This window comes from Corapipo altera, unplaced genomic scaffold, assembly GCF_003945725.1.
Source record: "Corapipo altera isolate COAL_440 unplaced genomic scaffold, ASM394572v1 2, whole genome shotgun sequence".
In the NCBI taxonomy this organism is placed as follows: Eukaryota; Metazoa; Chordata; class Aves; order Passeriformes; family Pipridae; genus Corapipo; species Corapipo altera.
Genome location: NW_020884890.1, coordinates 469,341 through 493,184, shown reverse-complemented (window position 1 = coordinate 493,184; position 23,844 = coordinate 469,341). Strand labels below are relative to the sequence as shown.

The following is a 23,844-nucleotide window of genomic DNA, read 5'->3' as shown; positions in this document are numbered from 1 at the left end:
TACACAAGAATAGACTTTCAAGTTAGTAATTAATTATTTCTGTGACAGTCAGCCAGAAATAAAGTTATTTGTTAATCAGGTCAGGCTTTTTAATGTATCATCACCTACAGTAGTAAATACTGGTGATTATGAGATAACAAGATAACAGTTTGGATCAGCATGTTGTACTTCAGGTCATTCTTTTGATATTTTTTTCTTTTCTTCATAATTAGTAAAAGTCTCAATGACAGCAGAGGGGGCAAAATTTTATCTCAGATAAGAAACTTATATCCTTCTCACATCTATCTTGAAATCTGATACGACACAATCTTTTAATTCTTTCTATACATAATATTATGTTTGCTTTTGACTTCACTCAGTCAGAAGCTGGAGAATGACAGTCATTTAAGAAGTCAGTCATTCATACAGAATGTACACGTTTACAAAGGAGAAGAATGCAAATGCTGAAAATTAAGGGTTTTTTCTATTTTTTGGTGGGAGGGGCATTGGAGGGCAGGACAGTAATTTATATGAGATTTAGTGATTTTAAGTTGGATATCTACCATTTAGGTGCCTCAGTCAAAAACTAATGCCTTTTATAATTACAGGCATTTCTATAGGATTAATCTCATCCCAAACTAGGCAACTAGAAAGGTAAAATAAAATCATCCTGTAAATATTCCATATTCTCTCCATTAGCTGTAATAGAATTGTCCAAGTTGTGCTTGGATATCTAACTTTCAAATGTCAAAAGTTGCATGAGTTTAATCCTGCCCTTTAAACATTTAGACAACACTGCATATGTGTGCATAAACACACATACAAAATCTATATACAAAATCTATATACAAATAAGACATAAAATACTGCTCATTAAAGTAAGATGGAAGACCAAAATTCCTAATATTAAATATTAATTCCAAATATTAGGTATATGCATAAAATGCATCCTTGTTTGATTATAATAGAAATTCAACTAAGAAAATTGTGTAATTGAACACATAAATGAAACGCAATGTCTTCACTAACCCATAGGATTTTACATCTGATGAGATGGGCATCCTATATGATAAGAACAGTATGATCATTTTGAAGTTATTTGTACTGTTATATGAACTAAACAGACATATCAGACTGTTAAAATATAAAAGTTTCTATACTGCTTTCATATGCTTTATCACTTCCAGATACTGTAGAACCTGTATCGTGCCATTTCACAATGTCTAAGATGACTGAAAAGTCTTTAATTCAATTTCTGATCTCTATGAATATGTTCCTTTACACATTATTTCACATTACCTAACGTTATTTTTCAATGCCTAAATACATTTAATAATCTGCTTCACAGGAATCCAGCACTAATTTTAAACACTATGGACAGTTAGGTCTCCTGGCCTGCACCATGGTCCAGTCAAAACCAAACCAACTCCAGTATCAGAGTTTGGGCAAATATCACCCTGGAGAGTTTGGGGGAAAATGTCCTACTTTTTTTTCAGATGTTCACCTAAGATGCCCACAGGGCATTGCAAAGTGTGTTGGACACGTACCTATAGAGGCTTAAAAACAGTGACTAACCATGGTAGCATAGTGTCATGAGTAACCTTTCCTGCTTTGTGGTAGGTTTTGCAGCTGTGCTGAGCTCCAGGTTACTAAAGTTAGTTTGTTCTCCAGCTGTTTTGGGTAGATCTACATGCATTCCTGTGCTGCATTCAAACAGGAAAAATCAAAGAATATCTAGGAATGATCCCAATGAAACCATTGCAAAGAGTTTTCAAACATCAGCCAGAGATTTTCTAATCTGCTCCTCCAGAATCAGAAATTTATCTGTCCCTACTCCATCTTACTGTCCACTTTGCTATATTAGGTCCATGAGGACATTATCAAAGTGTAATATTTGTATTTTAAAATCATTAGCAAATATAAACCATGGGAAAGCATATGTTTATATATATAAATACAAAGAGTTAAACAAATTAACATGTTATCCTTCGATTTGCATTAATTGCTGCATGCATAGGCATAGACATAAAAAAGCTCTCCAATAAAGAATCCTTTTTGCATAATTGCTTTGATATCACGCTAATGAAACAGTGTAATGTGAATATTGAAAAGTACACCTAGTGTCAGAATTCTGGTTTAATAAATGTTGATTTAATACTTGTCTTAACATTGCTGCAACGACTGTTGAAGAAACATTAAGGTTGAAAGACTACACATGCCAAAGTCAAGCACTTCTAGAAGCTGTTTTTCCCTTAATGTTCACTTAGCACATGCATACATGCAAAAATTTTGTCATGCATTAACAGTCATCACATGGAGCAATCTGCTTTTTGTCTAATTCTAAAGCTGAGCTGATTAGTACTAAAGAGACCTAAATGTTGCTTAGGATGTTAAAGTTGTCTCTCCTCAAAATTTTCCTTTTTTCTCTGAAAATATACTGAGATTTGAGGTTGGAGTATTAACATGTCAGCAAAATTCATTGAGTTATGCCATAAACTAGGGATGGAAATAAGTGAGAGCAGGAGGAAAGGGAAAGTTAATGCACAGTATCATTAACTGTAGATGAAGTCTCAGACTCACATTTTAAAGCCACAAGAGACCTTTCTTGCAGTGACCACCCAGCTGCATTTAATTTAGAGGTTTCTTGTCTTCCACATCTCCAGCAGAGCCAGCTTTGTCTATATGATTAAAAATTACACCAGACTAGTGGTCCAAGTCTATTATACTGGCAGACACTCTCCCAGTTTCCATGGCATGGTGAGACAGTTTCAAAAGTGCCACCATATCACATGATAAAGCAGAATTAGCAGGAACGGGGACAACAGGGAAGTCAAAAAGGGTATAATAACCTCTGCAATATTGCCTGCAACCCAGGTAATAGCTCTGTGTCACTAGCAGAGGATTTTCTTACTGCCAGAGAATCTCAGTGCTCATTGCACCAACTAGCAGGAAGAGCAACTGTTTTGCAATCTGCAGGCTCAGTCATGCCTTCCAGTTTTGTCTCAGGGGCTTTTTGTCTTGGAATTTCTACAATTTCATATCTCTCTTTGTTTCACTAAGTAATAGTGACAGGGTGTAGTGACACTGTACAGCTGTGCCTGGCACAATGGTTCATTTGGGTTTGCTTGGTTTTTAAAAGAACCAGTCATGACAATTGCTACTTTGTACTGATTTTAACCTCTCATTTCCAATTAACATTTTCAAAGCAGTTCAAAACACCACTGCCATAGCCAAGCTGTTAAGAACACATCTGACACAACTTGATCTGGCAGACCAGGCTATAATTTTGTGCTGTGAGTAAATAAATCAATAAACTATGATAGACTTTCTAAGATGTGCAAGCTCAAAAATGAGTTACAGGAGGCATAAGGGAAGCACAGAGGGCAAAGATAAGATAAAAGAGGTCAGAAAGCCTTCTGCAACTAGCTCTTCCTTTCTACACAGCAGTTTCTCTTGTTTTTACCTACCTGCTGCATGTTTTTGGATCAGCTTTCCTTTCCTTCCCCTTCTAGAGATATACCTTTAGGTTTAAAGTGCAACTGGTTCCCAAGCCCTCCTGCAGCAATTGCCATCATTACTTATTCTCACTCTGTGATGGCCCTCCCACCTTTGGGTGGATGACATAGAGCAGGAGCTGTTCATGAAACTTTTGTATTTGCAGCAGTTCATGTTTTGGGAAGCTTGTCTTTTCTTTCCCCCTCATTCTCTATCTAGCACAACAAACTCAGAGGAGTACAGAAGAAAGCAAAGAAGCAGGAGACTTTGTCTTTGTCTTCCCTTATTGGCTCTTAGCCCCAAAGTCCCTGCTCAGGTTGAGCTCCATTGTACCTCTGAGCTGGTCCCAGGGCAGCTGGGCTGAGTAAAACATCCTGGGAAGTGAGGAGGACAGATGGGATGAGGTGCTTGTGAACTAGTTATCACTGGAAGAGCCAGTTCACATAAATTAGATTAAGTTGCTTCTAGTTCAGCCTTGAACCTAAGATCACCATACTTCTATTACTTTTAGTGGGAACACATGTGGGTTGTCATTAGCATAGGGTGAATAGAACATATTTCACAGTTTATTGTGGACACACCATGGTTTTAAGTGAGCTACAAAAATAATTATGCCAAGTTATATCAGAGCCATTGGAGACAAATCCATTTTAGTAGTATCTCCTCCACTCATGAATAAAGTATTCTCTTTTTTATGCTAAAGGATTCCTACAGCATCTTCTCCACAATACAGAACACATTGCTGGCAATTTGATATGGTAGGATTCAATCTTCACTACCTTCACTACCAATAAAAAACCTGTTCCTTTTCTACATTTTGTCCACAGCCCATTTATTTTACTAGCATTCTGCAACATGGATGTGATTTTTTCTTACAGGGACAAGGAACTATTAGAAAATAAGCATGCATCAAGAGTACCTTGGGTTTGATGTTTTCATGGTCAGGAGGCAGGGAAAAAGACTGTGGTGAAGTCAGCTCTCTGGGTCTTGATGGTAGTATACCTGGTGACTTGTCTGAGATGGGAGATCTGCACTTTAGCACCGGTGAGGTGGCAGATTGCTCAGGTCTTGGAGAGGAGGAATTAGACCTATAACTTGCATGTACCAATGAAGAATTAAACTGCAGTGGGTGGGAATTAATATTACCAATTTGTGGAACTGGTGGGGTAGAGTGAGGCTGTGGGAGAGACCACCTCTTTGAGACACTGGAAGGGGTAGGAGAGGAGGCACTCATATCCTGAACAGACATTTGGGATGAATCTGACTTAGATCTAGAAGATGAGTGCAAAAGACTTGGGGTAGGAGATGAGTGTTTTTCTAGGGTGGGGGAGAATACACCACTAAGATTGGTAGAAGAAAGCAAAGGATATGACCGGCAGGTAAAGATGGGTGAGTAAGTGTGTACTCTCTGAGACTTCTGAGGTGCCTGGGATCTGGAGGCAGCATACTGCAACCCTTCTGGAGAAGGAGCTAAGGAAGAGGGAGCTGGGGCACAAGGAGGAGGCAGTGTAGATTGCAAATCTGGAGAGACAACTGATCTTCTATAATAGGAGGCAAGGGATGACAGAGAACTCTGGGAGTCTGGAGAAAGTGTTTGAACTGGAAGGTGCTTTTTAGGAGAACGGGACCTCGCTCGAGGGGTGGGATGAGGCTTGGAAGGAAAAGGCAGATGCTGAGCCCATCCTGAAAGCCAGTAATCCTCTCTGTTGGGAGAATCTGGCCATATAGGAGGGCTTGAAACAGATTTCTTGGGGGTTGGGGGAGTTGTTTTGGACTTTTGATCTATTGCAAGTGTTGACGAACCGAGGGAGCTATGAGAAAATGTGGGACAAGAAGCAGGAGAAAGTGGTCTCCGCTGAGAGGAGCCTGATCTCAAAATAGCAGTTAAGAGAGTCAGTCTGGTTGGCAGAGGGGATTTGACTCCTGACTTTGCTAAATTTCCTCTAGATGACATTTGTGCGCAAGGCTCATTTATACTACATATTGTTGAAGAGGAGCCATAAAGAGAGGGTGGAGACAAAGGTTTAGGAGTAGGAGATAATGAATGTGTTGTTATATGTACAGGGAGAGGAGATAAAGTATTCAATCTTTTGGAAGAATGGGGGGATGAAGTCTGAGCTGAGGATCCTTGTATTTCAGCTGAACATGGAGGACTAGGGAAAAGACTTGAGCTCTTTGCTGGAATAGAGGATGTGGTGAAGTCTCCCATTTTGCAAACGCAGTCAGGAGTATAGAGATTTGGTGTTTGTAGGTTATCAGACAATTGAGGAGTGGAGTACCAACTCTTTGATGCAGAAGAGGATATTTTAGACATGGAGGGATGTGAACTATGGGAAGCAGACTGAAAGTAGAGAGATGAGTCTTGCTTAGAAAACCCAGTTGCTGACTGCCAGTTGTTACGGGAATCTTCCAGCGAAGAGGCTTGATTCGTGTTAACCATGGCACCACATGCTACTTTCTGATTAATTGGAGAAATTAAGTGGACAGCGGGTGGTTTAGAGGAAAGATGATCAGAGGTGGAAAGAGTAGAAATTAACTGGAGAAAAAAGAAAAACAGAAATGTTAATGTAGGTGGAACCTGTGGAACTGTCAAATACCCCACATTTCAGTCCTGTGGTCATGCATATAGGCTTTCCATTAGTACTGCTGTGTGGATTAAAAGCACAGAGCTATCTTAAATTTGGACATATAGCCTGATGGATAAGGCTCTTTAGGGGAAATGACTGAGGCAGACAAGTTATATGCTAGTTTGGTTTTATGAGACCTCAGTTTTGTTGACATAAACAAGGTTCAAGGCTACAGTATTTTTCATTTTAGGTAAAACCCAATAGAGTTGTGCCATGAGTGTCCAGAATCATGTGATGTCATTCCCATTGTATAAAGACAACAGAAAGTGAGAAAATTGCAATAGTGTCCCATCTCACTTCACCAGTTCAGTAGAAAGCAGCCTTTCTGAAAATGGGATTCAAGTAAATTGCTTATTTTCTAATTCAGTAAACAACCCCTTCTGCAGCACTGTGATATCAGAATGAGAAATTTGTTCAGAACTACTTAAATCAGACATCCAGTTTGGTTTTCCTTTTTCCTGTCATTCACAGAGCAGTGCATTTGACAGTTTGCAGCCATGTAAGAGTCCTTATCCCCTTCTCCACAGTCTTTCGATACACTAATAAAGCAGTAACAAGCTCTTTCATGAGTGCCTTTTTTCTTGAGTCTATTCTAATTAGGATTTGTCAAAACTAATTAGAGCATACAAGTATATTATCAACCCTTCATACAGTTTCATACTTCTAAAGAAAGAAATTCTTTTAAAATCTTCCAAGTTATTATAATGCTGAAATTAAAAACTGATGTATACAAAATAGAATAAAACATATCAATATGAAATAGTGAGTTAAGTCAACTGTAAAACCAAAAGGCTACAAACTGTCACCTAACATTTGACAGAGCAATTTGAAAGTAGGGAAATTGGCTCTAATTTCATCAAACTTGATATAAATATAAGAACACCTGTTTAACTACTGTTTGATACCCTGAGAAGATTATGCAGCTCTATAAAAGACAATTATACCATTCAGTTTCCACACACAACTTGTGCATGGCTGTGGCTCAGGCATGAATTATATTTTTTAATACAAATGTCTCACCCATAATAGAGAGGAATTACTATTATTGTTATTGTTATCATATAATATAGTATTGATTTATCACAAAGAACTAATCAAATAATTTTCAAATGAGAGCACGTACCAGAAGAAGCTCCAAAAAAAACCCCAAGACTTAGAGGCTTCCAAGGGCTAAACTACGCCTAAACCACTAAATATGGATAAACACCACTTCAAAACCCTATTAGCCCTTATAACTTAAAATGAGTGAGCTCTTCCTGCTAAATGAGACCATATAAATAGCAAGCCTTGTAAACCAAGGACATTTTCTTTATAAGGTAACTTCAAAAAACCCAAGTCAATGCTTTGATTTATAGGCATAAACACAAAACATCAGAATGCCTTTAAAATCCCACTAACTTCCCCTTGTTTTATACATGTGCTAAGGTGTCCCATTTCAAGGAAAGTCAAGGGATGTATACAGGGCGAATATTAGAATATAAACATTTATATCCATTATATCATTGCACCATATATTCCATTTGATTAAGAAATTATGACTCTTGTTGAAAAAGCTGCTAATTAAGAAGAAGTAAAAATGCTGGAAATTGAGGATAATTTACCAATCCTTAAGCATTATGAAAGATGATTATTAAATATGTCATTAAACATAAAATTATTTAACAACTTAAAAAGTAGTGTGGTAATAAATCTGATAATTTGGAGCAGCCTCCTGAATTTAATAATGATTTCTGGAAGTTGATCAACTATCAAAACAGAACTCGGGTATAAAATCTCTATATTTCAAAATAGAATAGATAAATTTCCCCTACAAAGACAACAGATTAAAATAAAATGAGCAACAAATATGAAACTTCATAATAAAAGAGCAGGATGTGCAATGACTTCTAAACAGTAAAATTTAATAAGAAAAATTTATAAGCAGATAGGAAAATGTTTATGGTAGCACTATGCTCCTGCAAGTGTAATAAAGACATTTTGCAGTAGTCTTACAGTTTAAACACCACTGAACATTTACATGCTGAGCTAATTGAGCCATTAATCAAGTCTTCAGAAAAAAAATTTCTATTGTAACACAGTATTAACCACATCTATAAATGATCAACCTCTTATTTACAGGACCAAGAATCATAAATCAAAGTAGGTTGGAAGTAACTTCTAGAGGTCACCTAGTCCAGCCTTCTATTCAAATCAAGGCCCTCACCAGCACCAGTGGGTCAGGGTATTTGTGGTCGTGTCTCACCAAGCCTCTAAAGCCCTAATAGAGCTGGCTCCAGAACCCCCAGGCAGCCTGTGTCAGTGCTGCACTACCTCCCAGTGAGGAAGTTGCTTGTGATGTCCATCAAGGACCTCACATGCTTCAATTTGCAACCACTGATGTCTCATCTGCACCTGCAGAGAACAGTTTGGCTCTGTTTGCTCCATAACTGCCCTTCAAGTAGCTGTGGGCAATTTCTAGATATCTCCTTGGCTGCCTCTTGGTGGGAGTCAACAAAACCAGTTCCCTCAGCCTCAGTTCACATATGCACCAGACACATTTACAGCTTGGTGCTGGACCCCATTCCCTTCCTCATATCTCTCTTGAATTTGGGGGTTGCTGGCCACCAAGCCGAGTATTATTTTACAGTTGTAACCTCACCAGTGCTAGTTGGTGAGATATAATAATTTCCCTCAATCACTGGAATTTTTTTCCCTTTGTTTTTCTGTTCAGTTTCTCTACTGGTTTAAAACCCTCCTCTAATTGTATTGGATTAGTGCAGAGGAAGTCAGTGACAAAACTAGATTTGTGTTGCTTTGATCTGTGACTTAACTGCAAACCTTTTTGTCCTCTCTGTAACACCTCAGATATACATTTCCCAAAAGTATATAAGGAAAGTTGAAATAAGTACCAAGGTTACCGTAGTTGAAAGGGACCAAGGCACTTGAAAAGGATCTTGATGCCTCATAGGCAGTAATTCCAGAATTATCAAAGTGGTCATAATATTAGTACTAAGCCTTGCCCACGAGACCTTCAGCACATTTGAAATGGCAGAACTGAGCTTTCTGGTGGTCTGTTTGGTGAGGTCACATTGTTTTGGAAGGACACTAAAGCTGTGGTTACTTATACCAGCAAGACTGTGAAAGGTGTGCTGGTCAAACAGGAAAAAGGAAAGAGTGAGGCACACTGAGAGCCCCAAAGGCAAAAGTCACGTACGAGAGAAGATATGTCTTTGATGTAAACCTGGTCCTGGGTGAGTTAACCATGCTTTGATTTCAGTAGAATTTGATTACAGATAGGAAACAATAAAAGTAAATTACCTACAAAGCCTGCAATCTGAAAGTCAGAAGGAAGCACTGGACACTGTGGAAAACTTGACAAACTCTCTGGAGACAACACAGTAAAACAGACTGTGAACTGAGATCCAATTAAGACAGATGCCATTTAGAACAGTCCAGTTTCTCCCAACATGGAAGGTTCATTGTCCTGGTGATGGCAGGAGTTTGTAGGGACTCTTGACTTATTTTTCTGGAAAAGCCAAGTCAGATGGCACTCACTGGACAGAGGAATGCCAAGTGACTTCTACTAGCTAAAAATCCTACTGATTATTGATCCCCACAGTGAGTCAAAAAATTTCTCCTAGCTGGACTTGTGTCCTGGCATTCAGGGAGGTAGACATCCTAACCAACTCAAAGGGTAAAATTCTAAGGGCAGGAGTCAGTCTGACTCTGTCTTGCATGGCTAAACATTCTTTAACATAAAAAAGAAAAGGCAAAAAAACCCCCAACACAACATACAAACAGTAAACTATCACCAAAAAATTCCAAATATGACCAGAAAAATGGATTCCTCTTTCAAACTTTGAAAATAGTGAGGTAGTTTCCAATATCAGTCAGAATATTTATGTCTCAAAGAACAATAGTATCTTCCAATTTTGTCAGTGTTTTTCTTTTTTTCTTTTATTTAAACAAAGTCAGAAATGAATGAAGCCGTAGGAGCCCTCTGGTTCAGTTAGAGTGATCTCTTCTGCAACACAATGGTCCCCAAAAGTGGTCCTTACTTTTTTCACATCTGACGAGAAACTCATAGTCTAATCATGCTTTTAAATTAACATGATGTTATATGTAATAACTCTTAAGTGGGACATGATACTGCCCATATAATCCAATAACTGACAAGGCAGCTCATATATAGAATCCTCTGTAGAAAGGAAATGTACCAACAGAGAAACAATGCACCCATTTAATTTTTTCATATTTTTCCTACATTTCAGAACTAATGATATTTCATGCAATATCAAACTAGAAAGAGTGATGCCTAAGGAAACACCTTAGAATCAGAACAACAGTGAAAGGTAGTCTAGTAAAAACATATTTTTCTTATGAAACCATAAAGATGGCTAGAGATACTTAGATAATGAAGACTGAGGAAGTACTTAGTCTTAAAACTTGTGACTTAAGAACAATGATGAGATGTGCAATTACCCATATTACATACTACCTCTCTTCATGTTCAGGTGAACAGTTAGCAATGTTAGGCTTAATTTCTTGTTCTGTGCACATCTGTATATTTTTTTACGTAACCAGCCAAATCCCTGTTTACTTGTCAAGTCATCAAGCATAAGAAAGATACAGCATATGAATTTTTCTGTAGAGTATTCCAAAATCCACCCAATTTCTGTAATAGAATGTGGTGGTTTGGGTTAGGCCTTCCTTGGTGACCAGTTTGTAACCAAGGAAGGGTCCAGATTTACCCAGTATTCCCTACGATTTTTACGTAAGCCAGAATATAAGAAGAAAGGAGGAGAGGCCTTCGCCCTCTTTCCTTCCGGCGGCTTGGAGGTGCAGGTTCCCTGCTGTTGAGTCTGCCGTGTTGGGGAGCGAGGCCTGGTAAGGAGTTGTCGACCTTGGGAGGCGGAGGTTGCCGGCGATCATCGTCCCGGAGCAACTCTCGGTTGTCCCAAGGAGAGTGGTGGGATATTTTTCTTTGCTAACTCTTTAGTTACTAGATCTCAGGCTACTGATTGGGAAATATATATATATATATATTTTATTTTGGTTTTGTTCCTTTTCCCTTCCCCCTTCCCCTTCCCTTGTGAAATTGTATATATATTACATTGTATATATTTCAATTGTAACATAAGTGTAAATATATTTATATATATCGCTTTAGCTCTCTCTCTCGTTTCGGGTTTTCTTAGCTGGTTGTTTTTCTCCCTCTTCTCCCTGAGGTTTGAGGAGGGGGGGGACTTCTGGTGGTAAGGTTTGGAGACTTGGCAGGGAGCCAGCTTCAAACCATATCATAGCTTTTCAAAAAAACACTCAAGTAAGCCTGACAGAATCTGCATACTGAACATTGCTGAAGTAAAATTGTATGTGCCTAGGACAAGTATTCTTTTACAGGTTGCTTCCTCTATGTATGCCTTTATACCTACCTCAGGTAAAATTCTCACTGATTTCACTGGGAGTTTCTAGGAAAAAATGAACATTTCATAATGCTGTGAATCCCAAAAAAGCAAAAAATCCCAGAGGGGACTTCTTAGTCACAATTTCCTCTATCAAAAATTGACACTGAATTTGATGAAAAAATGAATGGCAAAAACATTTCAACACAAGATAGGAAATATTATTTATTTTCATAAACAAAGTAGCCATGTTTAACTTTTGTTTTTAAATAATTGATGAAGAATTGCATTTTCAACTCATGGAAGCCCTGTTGGGGTCAAAGGAAATGTCTGAATTTATTCCATGTGAGAAGGATGTTGCTATTTTGCTAAAGGTGGAATTTTACAATGTATATACACCCCTCAATACTATCAGTGCTTTTTCCAAGATGGGAGATATTAACTTTTCACATGGTAGATTGAACTGATGAATTTTGTAAATGCAATGTTTCAAAGAGTCTTTTTTGAAATGTCCCAGGGAGAATTTAAAATTTAATAAATCATTAAATGCAACCTATAAAGATCAACATAAAATGGAACTTTTATCTTCATTAGTTCTTTACACCTGTGCAAAGTCAGTGTTAACTAACAATCAGAATAATATAATTTTTTACAGCCTCTTTCTCTTGTAGAAAGGGCTACAGTGAGTGCTGAGAAAAAAAAATCTGGGTCTGGAAAGTCTAATTCTAATAATTCAAATGATCTTAAGGCTCCATTGATTTCAATGACCTTAGCCAATTTAGACTAGCTAGGAATCTAACACCTTCTCATTAACTTGCTGTCATGATAAGCTACTCTGAAAGGAAAGAATACCTCTTCATTACTGCTCCACACACACACAGAATCATACAGAGAGGAAGCAAGTCAGAAGTGTTGGGCCAACTCCTTAAAGTCCAAGTGTTACAGAAATGGCCAACAAAAATGTTAATTAAAGAATAAATTGATGATGCTGCTTTACAAGCTGGCTCATTATCCATGTCCTGAAAGCTTTAGAAAGTAAAGGTTATCTCTAGAGTCTAAAGAACAGGTTACCTGATGTTTGTGTGGATCAGTAGTACTGTGGGAAAGCACAGCACCTGGAAAGTGCCCATCGCCAGGAGGTTTCCCTGCCCCGGTGCCAGTGGAAACATGGGATGTGGTCAGCAGCTGAGCACTGATGGGACCATAGCCATTGGAAGGCCGATGAACATTGTTCGAGGCAGCAGTTACTTCATCTTCATCACCGGAGTCCGTAATCAGGATGAACTCAGCCTTAAAAAGGTCATTCTCCTGCATTTCTCCTTTGCTTGAATTACACCTCAGGGACTGGAAAGCCGTTTGCGTGTTGTCTGCACAGACAGTGGACACACAGGCTTGTCTGGCCCCACTCTTTAAGGCCAGATCATGGGAGACTGTGTTAGACTGCAAAAGATACAAGGACAAAGATCCCAATTAACTGTATTTTATTTGTGTTCCCCAAAATGTGAAGTAAGTTAGGCTTTCGGGGTGGCTGGCTCTGTGCTACCAAAAGTGCAGAGGGCAAATGAAAAATTTGGGCATGAGCGCCCAGCAGAAACCACCACCCCAGGGAGTCCCCTGCTTCCAGCCCCCCAGCCCATGCTGCAGATGTTGCCTTTCCAGAAACTCACAGAGCAACAGGGGACTCTTTTTAGAAAGCACAGCAATGGCCTAAGACCAGGCCTGCCCCGGGAACTAAGAAGAAGGGTGCAGTCAAGCCGAATGAGCTGTCAGACCAGACTACACCAGACATGATGGGAAGGCATCCCGACTGCTGGATCCACAGAAGCAGACAATGCTCCTCAGAGGAGTCTGACAGACAAATCTGGGACAAAACCTATACATATTAATGAAGAAACAAAGGCCCTTAAGAGAGGGCATTCTCCAAAGAGAGCAGACAAAGACTCAGAGGTCAGAGAGCTTTACTCTATGTTCAAGCTTCTCAGCACAGACCACAATTGTTCTTCGGATTTTCTGCAATTTCCACATCCAGTATGTCACTTCTCAAGCACGCTTTGGATGAGAGAAGGAATAGTGCAAACTGCACATACAACACGCACATCATCAAATCATTTGGTATTGAAATTATTGTAAATCATATTTCCCTTGGAGAAGGAATAAGGCAAATGAATAAGCATGCTGTGTATTGCAAGAGAAAGCCTCCAGATGGGGCTCATATTTGAATACTGCTTGAGGAATACGGTAATTACAAATTTCCACTTCACTTGCAGCTCCATGAGTCCCTGGAGCTCAGTTCTTTGAGAAGGTATTGGACCACAAAAAGGGATATCACCAGTATGAGTTTGACAGTGTTATTTTGATTATCTGATGTTGGTTAATTTCTTAAAATATTATTCAGGTTCTAGATATTTTAGAAAAGGTGCTAATCTATGCTATGAAGGCCCCAATACTGCATCAACTGCCAGAAAAGTATTCTCTGCCTAATGAGAAACACAGGGGCATGGATGACAGGAATACCTGATTCTGCTTTACCCAGGGCATTACTTGCAGAAAAACCAATACAGAATGGCTGGAAATGTAAATAACGAGTTAAACATCCTGAGGATAATAATCCAGTGAGTGTCTCTTCAAATACATCCACCCTTTGCCCAGATCTAACCCCATTGTAGACAAATAGGACACTGAAAATCTTGGAGCATGTTCAGGTCAGAGAGCTGTGAACTCCTGTGAAAAGTTCATTACATGGAAGAGCACCCAGAACTGGCAGCCCCAGCAAGGTCCCGGGGAAGGAGCTGTTACTCAAGGGCAAAATTGCTCTAAGAGTTAATATTAATCTGAAGGTTACAGTAGCCTTTCAAGCAGCATGGAATAAAATAAGAGGCCATTAAGTGGTGCGAGGCAGGAAAGGAATAACAAACACTGTGGGTTAACTAAAGGAAGGAGAACCAGGAATGTTGTGCTGCTGGCTTCACCATTGCAGGAAATCACAGGGACAAGCTTTCAAATAAAAATCTCACTTTCACTTTGATGCATTACAACGCAGCTACAAAAGGGATTGGCACCTCTGCTGGAAGCCACAGCACTGGCACTTGCTGAAATCAGGATCCAGTGAGCAACTCTTGATCAGTTCCTGTGTAATAACAGCCTTCTCACACCACCCGTGCTGCCTTGAAGATCAGGAAGGAATTCCCCCTCATCTGCCAAGAATATAGTCTTGCATGACTGACAGAGGACAATATTGAGATGGGCAAAGGTTTCCTTCCAATATAAACTCTGCCAAAGGCAAAACAAGCTATTGAGCAGACATCGGCCTTCTCTTGCACAATGATTCTACATCTTGGTAATTAAAATCAAGCACAAGCCAAGAAACCATTCAAGGGAAAGAGCTTCAGTTCAGTGATGCTTAAAATAAATTTTTCTCTATCTTTTGAAAGAGTGGAAAAATTATTGCAAACAAAAATCTACCTTATTTAAAATTTCTTGATTGCTCAGATCTGTTGGTTCCTCCGGAATCGTCACAAGGAACTCAGAGATATCCACAACCTCAAAACGAGTTGGAAGTCGTCCAATGGATGGCACAAATGTGAAGGTCAATGGTTTGGTTCCAGGTTCTTGAGAAATGACCTACAAAACACATAATTAGTTCAACCTTTTTATCCAAATAAAGATGATTTTTGTCAGAATTGAAACAACATGAATAACATTAAATTAATAATCTGTATAACTTACATGCTTATTATTAACTATATTGGTCATTGTTTGGTTTTGGTTTGGTCTTTTTGGGTCATTGTTTATTCAGTTCTTCTTTAACAGACAAAATACTGCCTTGATTATACCCATCAACATCCTATATATTCTAGTGGTGTGGCATAGCAGACAGGAGAACATTTGTTCAATAATTTGTTATTCTTTCAATTTTCCATAAAAGAATCAGAAAACCATATTCAATTCACTTCAAGGTTGATTTTATCTTTATTTAACTCCACTTCAGTAGAACAACAATTTAATTATACCAGTTTATCTGGGCAGTAAACTTACAACTTAAAGCAAATTGGGAAAACCTTTGCTCTGCATAAAGAAAGCAAAACATTTGCATTTTCTAATGCAAAGGCAGCTAATTCTGAACAATATCTGGGATACATGAATTCTAATTCATGTATCTTCTCCTGTATTCTACAGGCCATTCAGCCACATATACCAACTAACTTTGTGTCTGGCTGTTTATTCCTCCCTCCCCATCTTGCCTTCTCTCTAGGTCAGAGTACATAGGACCTGAAAGCACCAAAGACAAGAGAAGGTAAGAGAAGGTAATTTCACCTAAACGTTCAGTTTTATCACAGTGCTCTCTCATCCCTCCCATCTTCTTCACAGGAGACAGGGAAACAAAGTCCACACCATGTTACAATTCTCAGTTGCTTTGCCAGATATAAAGAAGGGGAACTGTAAATGCCTCATCAAGGTAAAAGGAGGGAAGCACATCCCAAACCATTGAACCTGACATGCTGACTTTCCCAGTACTTGTTGTAAAAAAACCTTCTTTCTGATTCCAAACTATGGAGTATATTGATTTTCCTTTGCTTTATCATCTGATTTAAAAGATATGGCAGTTAATCATCTTTTCAATAAACTCCGGTATGCAGAGGCTCAAATTGTATTGAATGATACAGGAAAACAAGATTATTGCTTTGGTTCTTTTTTTTTTTTGCTTGTTTTTTTAAAGTGAAATGAATTGGAGAGCTATGACTTTCGTTATGCTTCTTTGTAATTTGCATCTCTAAGTAAATAGCAGTTATGGAACAGAGTGGAATTATGGTTTACAACACTTGATCTTCTCATGGCTGGAACATGAAAAATGGTAGACACAGATTTCCAGTTTTAAAAAACTATAAGTGAATATAAGTTACTTCCACAACTGCCCCCTGGAGCGCTTGAGCAAAACAGAGTCATATTATTTGTAGAAATGCTATCAAGTGTTCTTTTCTCTACAACTCTGCTCTCTCAGACACATCCAGGTGTGCAGATGGTCTCCTATTTTCCTCTACCCCTTGATTTCACACAAGTGACTAAGCACTGGTGTATATGATGCATGGCCTGAATCAGTAGCAAAAAGTGACTGCTAAATGCTCCAACATGGCAGAAGCTCAGGGTGTCATTTTATGTGAAGGAGAAATGTAGGTCTGTCATTCTCTCAGCAACCAAGGTACCTGAATCTGATCATTGCTTTTGATAAAACAGCAACACAAATTTTAAATATTATTAGCCAGCACATTAAGCACTTAGTCCTTTCTCCTGATAAAAGTCAGAGTAACATCAGTAATCGAGAGTGTGCTCACTGTCGATCAGTTGCCAGTCCCTATAATGCAGCCAGGGATGTACAGCAAGCACCTGCTGTACCTAAAGGTGTCTTCAAGCAGGATTACCTGCACACAGGCAGAAGCACTCATCACATTAGCACTAGCGATTTCTGCACAGCTGATCTGATTCACACTCTTACACAGTACCTGGGTCTACATTAAAACCAACGAGAGATAGCCTTTGCTTTCCTACATTTCTGTAGCTGTGCTTTCATCTTCTGTCTTTAATTAGGAAATGCAGCTGGTGACTCTGGTACCTCAGTTGCCTTTACTAATACTTTTCCCCTCTACCTCGCCCTCTTGTCACGCTCTTATTTTGACACTCAACAGCAGCTGTTCTGTATCAGTGAGTATTCTTGTGTCAGAGTGCAAAATATTCCTTATAAAACAAAAAGGAAGAGTGTGCAAATAGCAAGCCCAAACACAAACAGATTTATAGAAAATTACAATCAAATACGCTAACAGTGTAAAACTCACAGTATTTCATGTGCGTATTTGTAATGAGGAAACACAAACAAAAAGTCAAGCTATAGGCTCCAGGCTGTTGCATAGTAACAGGGAGATCTTGCTAGCACCTAATTCTGTACTGTGTCTTACCCCGCACTTCCACTTTTATTGCTTTAGTATAAAAATTAAAGAACACACAAAGAAAACCTTGCTGTGTTTGGCCTAAAGACACTATGGAAATAATCACCAAAATTGGTGGCAAGCTAAAACTAAGATAGGAACACAAAAAGACAGGCAAGCAAGAATTTTTTCAGTTGGAAGATGCCATGAAAGCATAGCATTATTTATAATCTCCTAGTGTATATTATTTTCCTAGAGTTTAGAAAGCATATATGAGCAAATAGAATTACTGCATTTCAGAAAGATTTAAGTTGCCTCACTGTGTGAGGCAGTGATAGGAATGCGCTCCTCTTAGTTTCACTCATAGCAAGCAAGAAACAGAAACTTCCAGCAGGTAAAACTGGTCATGCAATCTAGGCTGCATCACAGAAACCTAGCTAACAATCAAGTATCACAAGAGTAGCCAGAAAATACAAACATTTCCACTGTGGGAAACAAAAGAGAAATAATTCTCACTTAAAAATCTTTTTAAGTAGTTGTTTTCATTTTATAGATTTTAAAAAATAAGAAAAAATACTTTTAAATTTTAAATTTTAATTGAACAATGTGAAGCAGAAGGAACTGTTACATATTACTTTTTATTTAAGGTACAAAAAGGATTTTTGCACCTTTTTTCATATGCTCATTTCATTTATTCTCTCTCTCTTGGCTGATGTTTCTATCCTTGAAGAACTGAAGGAAATGAACAGGTTGGAATTCCAGCATTTAATTACATCTATTAATAGCACTCTGACATGTAGAAGTAAACAAGAGCGAGACAAGCTTAAAATTCAAATATATATAATCATATATGAAACTTCATATCGTCTTTCCTCCATAATCAGTAGTAACAGCAAAAGGAATTCAATGCCATACATTCTCTGCTGCTGGAATTCACTTCAATCAATGCAATTACACGGACAGAAAAATACCAAATGCTGAAGTCAATTGAAGGAATTGGCTTCAATCTATTGAAGTCAATACCAAGCAATTCTGTTTTATATTACATAATCAATTTTATGCATAATGAAATAATTGATTGTTTCTAATTGCAGCATTCATGTTATTTAGTTCTTTGAAGAACATAAGTTATAAAGTTTAATATAAATAACCATTGAATATCCATCAGAGGCTATTGGCTGCTGCATAATGCATTGCCAAATAGCTTCAAAAGAAAAATTTTATTCTAGATGACTTCTGCGAGTTCCTATGTCATCAGTTTACAAACGGGTTTGTTGCATAATTTATACCATCAATTTGCAATTGCCCTAGGGATAGCAACTTAAATTATATTAATTATTGTTTTCATTACCACAACTTCTACAGTCCTTACTTTTAGAGCACATTTTTCATGCCTTGGTTACCTTATGAACACAAACCAAGGCTTCCATTTAATCTATCATATGCTCTATATGCATTCAGCATACTGCCTATTTTATAATTTAAATTGAGGTCCCATTGCTTTTTAGGATTTCCTTCTGGAATACAGATGGCTAAAGTAAAAGAATATCCTGGTTCACATTACCACTTCTTCCACTGATTTGGTCATATGAGTGTTGCCGTGGGATTTATGGTGCTGAAAAAATCTTCTGGAGTAGTTAATTAGGGGTGAGATAAGAAAGAGTTTATTTGCCAAGGCAGAAGATGTTACAAGATGCATGCCCCTGTGCTCGAGAGGTTACATTTTATAATACCATCCATCCAATCCCAAATGTGTCCACCCTGTGGCCTTTACTCTGGACCGCCCCGGGGTCCACCCCCTGAGAAATTGGTCTGGGGGTTTGGGGGACCCTCTCTTCATCCCATCTTCACCATCACCAGAGCACAAAGGGTACATAGTTACCCAGTTTTTGACCGTGTTCTGTGGTTTAGGCCCTGATATGCTGTTCTGCCAACAATCTAGGCCTTGCCTTGACAAAAGACTAAACATTTCTGCTGTAGTCAGGGCTAGGAGTGATATAGGGAGCATAGAATGGGGTAAGAGGATTAAGGAATGTGTAAACTAAGGGTGCTAGAGGGAAAGGGATGCAAGGGAGTGAGGGCTGTTGCTTTTAAAATCTACCTATAAAACTTATAAAACTTACAAGTATTAGAAAAATAAAAACCATTAGGGGCTTAAGGCATCAAAGTAATTTCAAAAATAAAACAACACCCTGAGAAAACCTCACTCTTGATCATCAAATATTTCCTTTTGAAGATATTTATTTGTTTAAAGGCCAGAAAAGGAAATATATCCATAAATAATTGCAAAATAGTAAGTGTATATCATGACATAGAGGCATGTTGACTGAAGCACTGTTATGCTCTGAGCCTAGATTCACATACTGACAATCCCCGAGTGATAAATATAGCTCTAATGCTGAGAGAGAGCACAGCTAATGCCATTCACCCAACCAGGGAGAGAGGCCATCAAAAACACAGCCTGGGTTCTGTAACCTCTCCTTAAACTCCTTTTCTGTGTTCAGACTAAAGTCAAACCACAAAGACATTGTCTCCTCCTTAAACAGAGAAAAAGTCTAGTCTACTGCAGATGGATATATCAGCTAATGAGATGAAAGAATTTTCAGCCTGTCTTCATATCCTGACTTATTACAGTTATCACAGTAATCTAATATGGATTAGCTGTTTATTGTGTAATATGAGCTCTGGCTCAACTAAAACCTTTTACAAACAGAAGCAGATGATCATCTGAACACCAGTTTTCTATCTGTGAAACTTTGGGGGAAAAAGCTAAATCCACTCTGAAAGTCCAGGATGAAATTACAGTCAAGCTGAAGTTTGTGCCAAAGTTCCAAATGACAGCTGAGGTCGGAGCTTCCCCAAGCTCTGTGATGTGCCCATTCTATCACCTTCAGTAAAACAGTTTTTTCTTCTTTCAATACAGCAGCACATACTAAAATGCAGACAAATATCTTTTGAAAATTAATGTGTGTAAAGCACTAGAAAGAGCAAATGAATAATAGCACAAAATTGTAATCTATTATTCAAAATGTAAGAGCTCGTTCAGATGAAGTGTTTCTTTTCAAACATGATTTTAATTAGCTCTTCAGCCCAGCAGACTCTATACAACTGTAATAGCCCGTTCATACCACTCTACACATGTGCAGCTAAGTTTGATGAAAAGTAAGTAAAGGTAACCTTTAATTTCCTCCTTTTGCCAAGGCCAAGTAAAATGCTTTGCCTGTTATGCTTAACTGATTTAAATGAATGCAGTTTGAGTAAATGGCCATAAAACAGACCCTAAAGTGACCTAGGTCTTTAAATCCTGTTTTAGGATCACTAACAACCTTATTTGCTCCAGTCTTCTAAACCTCCTAAGAAACAACATCTTCTAAGCTAAAACACCTCTGTTGTAACATCCCAAGCTGCTATAGTCTATCACCTGTGCACAAACCCTCACCTAGGCAGTCCCACACCCAGACTGCGTCCAGCTTCTCCCTCAGCAGGTAATCACCACTTCCTTCTGTCTGTCCTGTATGTTTTGTGTGGATCAATCAGAAATCATGCTGATTTTGCAGTAGTGTGGCCAAGTTTGCCATCTGGTCTTGCATAGAAGGCAGTCAAGGACTGACAAAAGTAAACTGAAGAAGTCTGAAGGCTGATTGCAGAAGAAAATAAAAAAAACCCAGAAGTGGTGCTGTCTAACATGCACACAGACTGCTTATCAAACACATTAGTGGTCAGAAGTGGGAGACTTTAGATCAGTCCAATGCCTGTAGATACATAAAAAATATCTGCACCTAAACAGGGGTCCTTACAAGGTCATAGGACCTATGAGTTCATATGTAGAACACCCATACTAGCACATGCACAAATACATTTACAAACTCTGATATACATAATATATGCTTATACAATGTCATGATACTTCTACCCAACAAAAAGCCTGCAGACTGCTTAGTCACATTAGTATAAGAGCAGCAAGGCACAACAGATCTCAGTTTTCCAGCCCATTTTTTAACAACTTCATCTCAATTATTTAGCGAGAAATTGAAAGCTAGAATTTATTCTTTTTCCTGTAAGAGTTTCTTGCAATTTCAGCCCTGCAAGAGAGTCCCAGAATGCTGCTGTCATCTTCATGGAAGTCTTGAAGCACATTCTCATCAATTCCCTTCACTGTCTTTTCCCAAATGCAGTTTTCAAATCAAGCACTAGGAGTAGAAATAAACCCCTACTTCCATCTGGCAGAGCTGAGAGACCAGTCTTGTGGGATGGTGCTAGCAAGGAACTTCAGTTTTACAGTATCACACATCAGCCATTAGTCCTTTGATGTCCTGAGATGTCTGAGCAGTTGAGAACCAGAGGGATTTCTGCCAGACCAGCTCCCCCCACACAGAGCTGAGGCTCACACGTGGTGAGCTTCTGCTACCACACCACTGAGCACTGGCAGTCCTGCCCTCACCACCACAGGAGAATCAAGCCCACGTGGCGCTGCCAACACAGATGAGCACCTCAGTAGCTTCCCTTTAAAAAAATGTGTTGCAGAACAAGTTTGGTAACACACCAGTAATGCTGTTGCAAGCAATATATTTCAGAAGCAGATGGTGCCCAGAATCACATCTGTGCCTATATATATATCCCTGCATGTGTCTTCTAAAAGACCATTAATTTTGTACAATGAACTAACTATTGACTCCAGAAAAAGGAAATAAATAATAAATAAAACATGACATGTTAGCATAGCTTGAAGGCTGTTGAAGAAAAACGGGATTTTAAAAGATGCTTCCAGAAGTACAAGCACAAGATAATAGCAGAAGCCTTGAAAGTGCAAGTATGGGATAGGCGTCCTACGGCTACAAGCACAAATCATTAATAATCAGTTATTACTCATTACAGGAATGCAAACCTGTGTCCTGGTATTAAGGACAACAGAGGAAGAAAAGAACCAGTATCCAGCATATGTAAAACATTTCAAAGATCATAGAATTCGGATATAGAATTTGCTGGCCAGTAAAGAAGAAACAAGTAAACTGTAAGCAAAGATAGAAAAGTTACTTCAAGTGGGCTCAAAGTGCACAGTAAGCCCCATCATCAACATCGTGCACCTCCCCGCAAACAACTGGAGATGCTGGCAGTGTCCATAACAATGCACAGAAAATAAAAGAAGTGGTAGAAATGAGAAAGTCTGTCTAGGTTGGTTTTAACTGTATCATCATGGAGAATGAGTTGTAATAATAGGAGCATTTAGACTTTAAGTATGAATATCACTGTAGCTGGACTGCATCATCATACAAGCCCCATATATATGAGAGTTTGTGTGCATTTGTGTGACCAGTACAATGAGAAGATGCTAAGACAAAACAAATTGAAGAAAGGGTAAGTATGAGAAGTAGTACATGAAAATCTTTTCCAAATGGGCAAACTTAGTAGATTAGTGGTCCAGTTGAATACACAAGAAACTGTAAATTCAGAATACCAAGAGTCAGCTCGATCTCCCCAAGACCACCAGGACAACACTGGAATCTGCAATAAACAATTTGAACCTCGTCCAAGAAGGCTGTATCTGCTATACACAGAAAAAGACTGCAGGATTACATATACAGACCACTCACCTAGAAGCCAAAGGTATATTAGTAGAACATTCTGCTTCTATACAAAGGGCTGCCCTGCCAGCTCTGGCTCCAGCTGCGTAGCTGTGGGTTAGTGCATGAGCGTACATGAAACCTGCTTGAGTAACCAAACGCACCCTGCGAATAATTATCTGCTGTTAATAAGAACAACCTCATTCTATTAATGAAAATATCTTGGCAAGTAAAAAGTGTACTGATAAATGTTTGTTGTGATGAGCGCCTCCTCTGACCTGTCCCCCCGTCAGGGAAAAGGGAATTAAAAACCTTATAACTCTGTGATTAGACTGCTAATATTTCAATTAAAGTAACTACAAATTTTTGTATCTCTGTGTGTGTTTCTCAAGCATGCATAAGTTGCACAAGGTATTTTGTCTTCCACCACACCCTTGAGGCTTGGTAGTGATCTGGATGCAGATGAGACTGAGCATTTCCCACCTGTGCAATATTTCTACTCTTTTTTGAAGAATGCCTTACTGCTTTGTTTAGACACAACTGCAGGTAGACTGGTACCACCTCACTTCAGCAATTAAGCATTTTAAACATTTCCAGGTTAACAGCTGTGTATGAAATCCCTCATGGATTCTCACGAGGATACGCTGGATGTCAGGACTCTCAGTGTTTCACCTGCTGTTAGCAAGAGCACTTTAGCACTATTTTGGTGAACACAGCAGCATTTTTTTCACAACATTTTCTCTGTATTTCCCCAGGTGTAACTCTATCCAAAACAATTGAACACAGAGTGTGAACACCCCTGTCATCCAAATCTGACAGCAAGAAATGAACAACCATAGCCCTTTGCACCAGGGTCACCTGGTATCGTAGCACTTTAAAAAAA

At 38.7% G+C, this 23,844-nt stretch overlaps 1 protein-coding gene across 2 annotated transcripts in view; it reads right to left on the bottom strand.

Moving 5' to 3' along the window:
* MLIP (muscular LMNA interacting protein) overlaps window positions 1–23,844 on the bottom strand; it is a 107,352-nt gene that overhangs the window by 45,781 nt on the left and 37,727 nt on the right. For both annotated transcript variants that reach the window (XM_027645067.1, XM_027645068.1), the window contains exons 2-4: window positions 14,945–15,103; window positions 12,554–12,922; window positions 4,394–6,010 (exon numbers count right to left, since the gene is read on the bottom strand). In XM_027645067.1, the coding sequence (XP_027500868.1) occupies window positions 4,394–6,010; window positions 12,554–12,922; window positions 14,945–15,103 (2,145 nt within the window). The remainder of the gene's footprint in view (window positions 1–4,393; window positions 6,011–12,553; window positions 12,923–14,944; window positions 15,104–23,844) is intronic.